Source organism: Cicer arietinum, chromosome 8 (genome assembly GCF_000331145.2).
Source record: "Cicer arietinum cultivar CDC Frontier isolate Library 1 chromosome 8, Cicar.CDCFrontier_v2.0, whole genome shotgun sequence".
Lineage (NCBI taxonomy): Eukaryota > Viridiplantae > Streptophyta > Magnoliopsida > Fabales > Fabaceae > Cicer > Cicer arietinum.
The window spans coordinates 9615837-9624765 of record NC_021167.2 but is presented as its reverse complement, the minus strand read 5'-3'; the positions used below and the strand labels follow the sequence as shown (position 1 = coordinate 9624765).

The 8929-nt window shown below is 34.2% G+C and overlaps 1 protein-coding gene across 2 annotated transcripts; it reads left to right on the top strand.

Annotated features, from left to right (window-relative positions):
* The first annotated feature begins 833 nt into the window (after positions 1–833).
* LOC101497134 (uncharacterized) lies at positions 834–7084 on the top strand. Of its 2 annotated transcripts, none has more exons than XM_004509722.4 (8): positions 834–1069; positions 1940–1980; positions 2147–2267; positions 2363–2429; positions 2891–3212; positions 3792–4832; positions 5861–6010; positions 6363–7084. In XM_004509722.4, the coding sequence occupies exons 2-8, from the start codon at positions 1954–1956 to the stop codon at positions 6792–6794; spliced, it is 2160 nt and encodes a 719-aa protein (XP_004509779.1). In that variant the 5' UTR covers positions 834–1069; positions 1940–1953; the 3' UTR covers positions 6795–7084. The 2 variants fall into 2 exon arrangements, with proteins under 2 accessions (XP_004509779.1, XP_004509778.1); XM_004509721.4 differs by having other exon boundaries at positions 834–1087.
* Positions 7085–8929: the final 1845 nt, after the last annotated feature.

Genomic DNA, 8929 nt, shown 5'->3' with positions numbered 1-8929 from the left:
TAATATATATATATATATATATATATATATATATATATAAGGATTGTGAAACATTTAAAGGAATATGTTACTTTTTGTACTTGTTAAATAATGTCATAAAGGAATATTAGGGGGGGTCAAGAGAATGATAAAGTTGATGCAACAAAAACTCTTAACATGTGATTAGTTGTGAAGAGAAAGGGAGAAGAGACAATGTGAGCATAAAGAAAATTGTGAGAAATATAAGTGTAAATAAGATTTGAGATCGAAGGATTGTGAAACATTTAAATGATAACTATGAGTGTTAGGATAGTCACAAGATTATTATTGTATTTTTTTTATTAACAATAGTTATTATGAACAAATAAAAATAAACGAATACAAATAATTAATGATGAGAACTAAGTATTAATCAGATTAATCTATCATAATATGATGAACAATTATTCAAATATTGTAATTATCTTAAATATAAAAAATTAATTAGAAAAAATTTATTAGTGATAATTACCTTAAACTAAATATAATATTTGATTTGATACGAAAAATATTTTTATTTATGTGCATGTTTTATTTTCTTGTAAAAAAATGCATTTTTTATATTAAAATTTAATATACACACAATCAATATAATATTGACAATGTCAATCACTCACAAATCACAATCTCTAAATTATTAGTAATATTTGACTTATATCATACTTACTTATAAAATTATCGATATAAATAATTATTAATTAAATTTTTATTTTAATAACAAATAGAAATTTCATTATATTTGAGGTAAAAAAGTAATGAGAACATTTTCCAAAAAATAAATAAATAAACAAGACACCCGTCCAAATCAAAAATAAACAAACAGATGGAATGGAATTAACGAAAATAAACAGATAAACACTGAAACACATATTTTAACAATTTAAACCCTAAACACAGATTTGAATCCACGTGCTTTATCGCTGTGTTGAAGTTTGATCGATACCAACAAAAAGTTAATACGAGTTGGTGTCGCACTGAATTCAGCTTTCGCGTAAAAAGCAAAAGCTGGCCGGAAAACGCAGGCGGAGCTGGTTGTCGGCCACCACAAACAGTGAGAAATTCGGTTCAGGTTTTCCTTTATTTTTTTCTGTTGTTATTTTTCGGATTTTCATTCTGCTCTTTACTAGCGCGCGAGGATGCGATTCCAGTGCGATTTGCAGCCGCGACAGCAAAAGGCGGAAACGCACCTGAGAATGGCGTCTCAGGCGAACTCCGCACCGCACCATGATTGCGCGCCATAGCTGTGCCATTAACAACATAGGTGTAATGTGTGAAATTTAGCAGTTAGATTGTTAATACTATTTATCTAGATAACCTTAGCATATAAAGAAAGTGAACTTCTGATTGACAAATTAGGGCACTGTTTAAACAATATTGGCAGCTTTCACTTTCTTTTTAATAGTTTTTTCATATTTGATTTGAATTTTAAACAATATTTGAAGTGTCAAAAAGGGTTGTTAAATAGCAGCTTTAGTGCTATGGCATAGCGGAATTCTAACCAATTGCTATTGTTCAGTGATACACTATTTAATTCAAAATATTATCAAATAGTGGCTATAGAAGTGTTGCTTAGCAGAATTTTAACAAATTGCTATTGTCTGCTATATGCGATTGAACTGGTTTCAAACCAAGGAAAATGTCAGTTACATGAAAAATCTATAATGTATAGTGCTTTTAGCCCTCTTTATTTATTTAAAGTATTATCATTGGGTATTCCTTTGTCTTCTTCATCGTAACTCGTTTATGGGCTGGAACTTAAGAGATATTTTTAGCATACAATCTGAAACATTAGAATGGATTTTGTTGTTGTTGGTTTGTCACCGCCTGATAAATAAGTCTACCATTAATGATTTCTTTAGTACTCCCATGACTTTCCCTCTATATTTTTTGTAAATAATTTTCATTTGGCCTAAATCTGCAGTTGTAAGCTTATGAATGGCGTGGCTCTTGCTTGGAAAGAAGGTGAGTTGACTTCTATTATAAGCACAAGCTCCTTTCAATATAAATTATTTAAAATAAGACAATTGTCCAGGTTGCAGATAGTTTTACTTTTCCCGTAATAATTAGTGTCATATATGATATAGCTCACTAGGTTTCTCATCATGTCCTTTTCATTACCTGAATGCAGAGAATATATATGAATTTTACCAGAGCTTTGGCTACAACATCATGTAGGCATTTGGCAGGGTCAAATTTTGCATCTATATTTGCTGAACAATCTGTTTATGCATCAGCAAGATGCATGCCTGGTAATTGACATGATTTATGCATATAATGTTTCATTTCCTAAACTTGTATACTGTATTGTATTGTACTTACACATACTTTAAACCACCCAATGCAGATTTAATCAATCACTCGTATCTGGGTGCGGCTTGTTTTAGCAGTGGGACTAAAGAATGTGGAATACGGTGAGATATTCTCAAATTTTAAATGAACCATTTGTAACATTACAATTGTAGGTAGTTTTAAGGTTGATAGCATCGTTCGGCCTATGCATGGTGAATAGGGATATGAGTGAGTTCACTTATGATATTCATTATATTGTACATAGAGGGATGCAGACATTTTTAAGAAGCCTTAATTGATATACTTCTCTGTGAGTTGATAGGGTGTACTACATCGGTGGAAGATTGGGTCGGGTTTAGTTGTATGCTAATGATACTATTATAAATAATCTTCTGAATTTTTCAAGCCTCTTTTGGCTGTAGATGAAAATGCCAACGTTAAAATTTGTGTGGTTGAAGAAAGAAGTGATGTGAGTTGAAAATGTGGACTGCCTGGAGATTTGGTACTTGTCATAATATATGTAAAAAGCCGGTTAATTGTAAAAACAGAAGGTAGAGGTAATTAGTTTTGTTTACTTTGGTAGGTGTTTCCACGCTAGCTCACAATTCTGGGCAAGAAGTGATGGGCAATATGGTTTGAAGACCCCAAAGAAGGAGAAGTATGTGAGAAGAGACAGTAGAAATCAGCCTCCTGTGGAAGCTCCATATGTCCCACGTAACGTCACAAAAACCAAATCTAATCCCAATAAAACGATAGAAATATTTGAAGGCATGGCCCTTGTTGAACTGGCAAAGCGTACCGGGAAATCAGTATCTTCTTTGCAAGATATTCTCACAAATGTTGGTGAAAAGATTGAATCAGAGTTTGAGCCTCTCAGTATGGATATTGCCGAGCTTGCTGCAATGGTATATCCTTCTTAGTCACAAATGATGTTAAATCAGTGAATATAGGAAACCAGTACCTTCTTTTGATTCCAATACTTGTTTGTCAGTTTTCCCCATTTGTAAATGACTACTTGTTAGAAAAAATATATTTTGCTCATATTTTATTTATTCTTCTTCACTTGGAGCATATAGGATTCGAAGTTATATTTACTAATTTTCTTTAGTTGTTTTGAATAAAGTCTGTCTGCAAGCATGGTTTTGATGGAAATCAATGGAGTTTGAGATATATTTTTCCTGAAATTAGCGGCTTTGGGAAATTTTGGGCATCTCCAAATCTGTTTAAATGCACAATATGCATAGGAAAATAAAGGGCAGATAAGTAATCGATAAGACTAGGCCTAAAGTCTTGGTTGGTATGGTAGGTCTGGGTAAATATTTTAGTTTCAATTCATCAATGAAGCATTATTATACCTGGGTATTCTCCACCACCCTCCAATTTCCCCCCCTGGCCTTTTTTTCTTTCTTTCTACATGATACATTTTTAGGTTTCTGTATGTCGATAACTTTTTCTTTCACTTAATTGGTCCATTGCTGTTGCAGGAGGTTGGCGTCAATGTTAAGAGGTTACATTCAACTGAAGGTGCAGAACTTTTACCACGTCCTGCAGTTGTAACAGTGATGGGTCATGTTGATCACGGAAAAACTTCCCTTCTTGATGCCCTGCGTCTAACGTCAGTGGCAGCCAAGGAGGCTGGTGGCATTACTCAGCATCTAGGTGCCTTTGTGGTGGGCATGTCATCAGGAGCATCAATCACATTTCTTGACACTCCTGGTCATGCTGCATTTAGCGCGATGCGGGCGAGAGGTGCAGCAGTCACAGATATAGTAGTGCTAGTTGTTGCTGCAGATGATGGTGTAATGCCCCAAACACTTGAAGCCGTATCCCATGCAAAAGCAGCCAATGTACCAATTGTAGTTGCAATCAATAAATGTGATAAACCAGGTGCAAATCCTGAAAAAGTAAAACTACAGCTCGCTTCTGAGGGCTTGCTGCTGGAGGAAATGGGTGGGGATATTCAGGTTGTTGAAGTTTCAGCGATTAAAAAGACTGGACTGGATAACCTAGAGGTAGCTGTACTCCTTCAGGCTGATATGATGGATCTTAAAGCACGATTTGATGGGCCTGCTCAAGCATATGTGGTTGAAGCAAGACTTGACAAAGGACGAGGTCCATTGGTGACTACTATAGTTAAGGCAGGGACTCTAGTTTGTGGACAGCATGTGGTTATAGGGTCACAGTGGGGAAGAATAAGGGCTATTAAAGATACAGCGGGGAGGTTAACTCAACGCGCAACTCCTGCAATGCCTGTTGAGATTGAAGGGCTTCGAGGGCTGCCTATGGCTGGTGATGATGTCATTGTTGTTCATTCTGAGGAGAGAGCTAGAATGCTTAGTTCTGGTAGGAAAAAGAAATTTGAAGAGGACAGGCTTAGGAACAAGATGGTGCTAGATACGCCAACTACTTCAGATGATTCTGAGGGGGTTCCACTGAGGGTTGAAATGCCAGTAATTGTAAAAGCAGATGTTCAGGGAACTGTTCAAGCCGTAACAGATGCATTGACAACTTTAAATAGTCCTCAGGTAAGTGATGTTTATAATAACATACTTAACTTTTCTTTTTGCGTACACATACATGCTCACCCACACAAAGTGATGGCGTGGAAGGCCTTCTCAACAGATTTTGTATCAATTGGAAATCAGTGGTCAGTTACAAGTAAAAATTTAACAGTTTAGGTTTTAAAGACAAGTGTTAGTGATATTTGATGAAAAACACTGATCAACAGATTTTGTATCAATTGGAAATCAGTGGTCAATTACAAGTAAAAATTTAACAGTTTAGGTTTTAAACACAAGTGTTAGTGATATTTGATGAAAAACACTGATCAACCTGAATGTAAGAGCTTAACCTTTTTGCCTTTTGTGTTGAACTTTTTTATCAAGTGATTAGCCTTAGGTGTTCAATTTTTGCTGTTTTTTATCTTTCAAGTCCTAATAATTTAAATTTGTGTCACAATAACGTGGTTTGTGCTTTGTCCAAATGCTTAGAAATATAAATTGAAATCTTCATGGGAATTAGTCAACCGGATTAAGAGGTTTTGGATGAAATGTTTTCCATACAACCAGAAATGTTCTATTATTTGATATACTAATAGTTATTTATGCCATCATCTGATCCATTTAATAATTAAAGATTTATAATGGTTTCTTGATAAAAATGACATGAAAAGTTTACTTGGACGTAGTCAGTATAAAATATATGAAAAGTTATTTATGCCATCATGTGATCCATTTAATAATGGTTTCTTGATAAAAATGAGATGCGAAAAGTTTACTTGGTCGTAGTCTGTATAAAAAATATATATTCATAATTGGCTCCAATTCCCCTCCATTACAGAAAAATATAACTCCAGTTAATCATTGACAATATATCCAGGGCAATTTGGAATGGTTTTCTTGTAATGATTATTACTGGGCATGTCATACATGTGTGCTCAGCTGTGGTAGACCTGGCATACTGTAGTTATCGTGTATTCAAAAGTTTAGTGCTGTTTTACAAATATTTTATTATTTGTTTCTATACAATAACCATTCAATATTTTCATTGCTAGGTTTCTGTGAATATTGTCCATGTTGGCGTGGGGCCTCTTTCTCAATCTGATGTGGACCTAGCACAGGCTTGCGGTGCATGCATAGTTGGATTCAATGTCAAGAGTCCACCTATTTCTCTTAGCCAGGCAGCAACTCGTGCTAGTATCAAGGTATTTTCAAGCTTATTCCTATATTTAGTTATGAATGAATAACTAATTTAGTCCCTAAAATTCTAAGTTAACTCAGTCTCTGAAATTAACGGAATTTCAAAATGATCCCGAAATTTTAAAAATTTCAATCACATTATATCTTGCCAGAAAATTTTAGGGATTAAATTGACTGGTCTACAAAGACTTGAAGATTTTCAAATTCGTGGACTATTTTGGTATATAATAGTAATTTTAGGGACTAAGTTGACAAAGTTCTACTATTTCAAAACTAAATTGGTGATTTACTCATTAAACTATATTGTGATTGGAAATTTTGATTTCTATTTGATATATCTGTTTGGTTTGATTGTAGATAATTCTGCACCGCGTGATTTACCACTTACTGGAAGACATAGCCAGTTTGATCATAGAGAAGGCCCCAGGTACTTCTGAGACGCAGGTAGCTGGGCAAGCAGAAGTGCTGAATATCTTTGAAGTGAAAGGGAGCAAATCTAAGGGACCTGACGTGAAAATAGCTGGTTGTAAGGTTGTTGATGGTTTTGTGAACAGATCAGCAACCATGAGGCTTCTAAGGAGTGGTGAAGTGGTGTTTGAAGGACTTTGTACATCTCTTAAGAGGGAGAAGCAGGATGTGGATTCTGTGAAGAAGGGAAATGAGTGTGGACTTGTTATCAGTAATTGGTCTGATTTCCAAATTGGAGATGTTATCCAATGCTTAGAACAAGTAGTAAGGAAGCCGAAGTTTGTTAAGTCGGAGAGCGGCGCTGTTCGAATAGAGTGCTGATGAGGCTGATGCTTCTTTTCAGCACACATTTTTGTGGTAAAATAATACCTGAGCTGCCAAATAACTAATTAATACAGATGGATTGTTATAGTATTAAACTAAATTTTTGAAGCCTAACTTGAAAATTTGAATAGTTTTTTATACTAAGTTTTTTGATGTGTTGAATCACAGCTTTAGCATAAGGATGGAAATGTGTTGATTTGTATCATTTAAAAAACTTAGTTTGTTCAGCCATATTCAACCATGTAAGAATTATTAAATCCGTTCAACCATTTCGGTTTCAATTTCTATATACAAATTAGATGTTTTAAACCAAATCATATACTAGTTGAAGAACGATTTAGCTTGAAGGGAAGCTTCGTTAGAAAGCTTCCAAAATTTGCATATATACATTATGTGTTATAATAGAAGTATCTGTTTAATACGAGCTCAAAATTCAATTTTAGGTCCTCTTTTGGTTTTTTAATTTTTGACATTTAAAAATGTATATTTAATTAATTTTTTGTCAGGAGATGTTTATATTTGTTTTAAATATGTTTTTCAAAATCTAAAATGTGTATATGAGTTGATTTAATAGTAAATATTAAAATTATTGACGAAAAACACTGTAGGGATCAAAAGTCAGAAATTTTTTACATTGATACAAATTAATTTTAAAATCTTATAAAAACTAAAAAATATTTGTAATGCTATAATAAAGAATATGATGTCGCGTGATTTTTTTTTATGTCACAAGATTTATCAGTAGTTATATTTGTTGATTTAGCATATAAAAAAATGTTAAGTAATGTAAATAATTGTTAATATTTTTTCTTTTCAAGTTCAAGTGTCCCCTGCCTTAACTTTTCTATGCGTGTCTTCAAAGTTTGACAAAGTTCCGTACTATGACTCTGGGTTATGTGGTATTCACACCATTGCCAGAATCCTCCTCTCTTGATCAGCTGAGTGTGTCAAACATTCTTGAGTATGTAGGCGTGTCGTCTGTTTTGGGGAGTAAAGACTTCGCACCATTGCCTTCGACTGAACTTGATTTCATTGTTAGATCTTTTGAGTTCTACCCTCTAAAGTTGGTCAAATCTCCTTCTCCCCTCTTGGGGGGTCATCCACATGTTTGGACATCCATAATGCCCTTCTCCCTTGCCACCTCTTATACTTCTTACAGCCTTCATCCTGATTTCATTCATTGTTCACGTCTTCTGTATGCAATCCTTTCTTAAAAGCCATGATGAATATCTCTTCATTAGGCTCTACTACTTTCAACGTCGTGCTATTGAACCTGGTCAGGTAACTTTTCAACGATTCAGTGGTTCTCAACTGAACATCGAATAAATCAGCCACCATGAAAGATTTTTCACTGTTTGTAGCAATCTGAGCCACAAACTTAGTACACAAATCATCAAAATTGACGATTGATACAATCCACTTGTGCGCCACGTTTTTCAAAGTTCCAGCAAATTTTTTGCAGCTCCACGAATCATCTGCTCTACTTATGAACATTTGAGTTTGAAAGGTTGAAATGTGATTGTGAGAGTCTATCGTCCCGTTATAGGAGTCAATGACAATGTCCCTGAAGTGTCCGGAATAGCCACATTTTGTATTTCCTCTAAGAGTTGAAAAACCTCTGAAGTGGTGCCTTAGTGGTTTTTAGGACTCACTAGGTGCACAAACGCACTTCATGGTCTGAGTGATTGGATGCACGAACGCCACTCTATTGTTCGTACAAAGATGAATTATCTGAGTTGAGTGTCACATTTTTATATGTATTGGGCTGCATCTTCCTAAAATGCAATAGACTCATAAACACTTCATCTTAAGCTGTTGTTGGTTCTCTTTATTTTGAATACTTGTCCAGTCCATAAAAAATATAGATATTATTAATATTTAATATTGCAATTTTATTCTTAGTTAATTTGGACGACAAACATGTCGGTAAACTCCTATTGCCATAAGAATTGCATAAAACGGTTCTTTTTTTAATATTCTCATAGTTATTATTGCTAAGTTTTTTATTTTGAGAATTTCTACAATGAAACGCATTATACACGTTCGCTACTAAAATATATCAGACCACTTTACTTTATATATAATATTATATAAAAATAAAAGATATGCATCAAGATTAATTAAAGATAAAG

What these genes read in the sequence shown, in the direction of transcription:
- LOC101497134 (XM_004509722.4), top strand. Translation starts at nt 1,954, where the DNA reads ATGGCGTGGCTCTTGCTTGGAAAGAAG. An exon ending in GGCTCTTGCTTGGAAAGAAG is followed by an intron (nt 1,981 to 2,146) that starts GTGAGTTGACTT and finishes ACCTGAATGCAG; the next exon opens with AGAATATATATGAATTTTAC. An exon ending in ACTAAAGAATGTGGAATACG is followed by an intron (nt 2,430 to 2,890) that starts GTGAGATATTCT and finishes TTACTTTGGTAG; the next exon opens with GTGTTTCCACGCTAGCTCAC.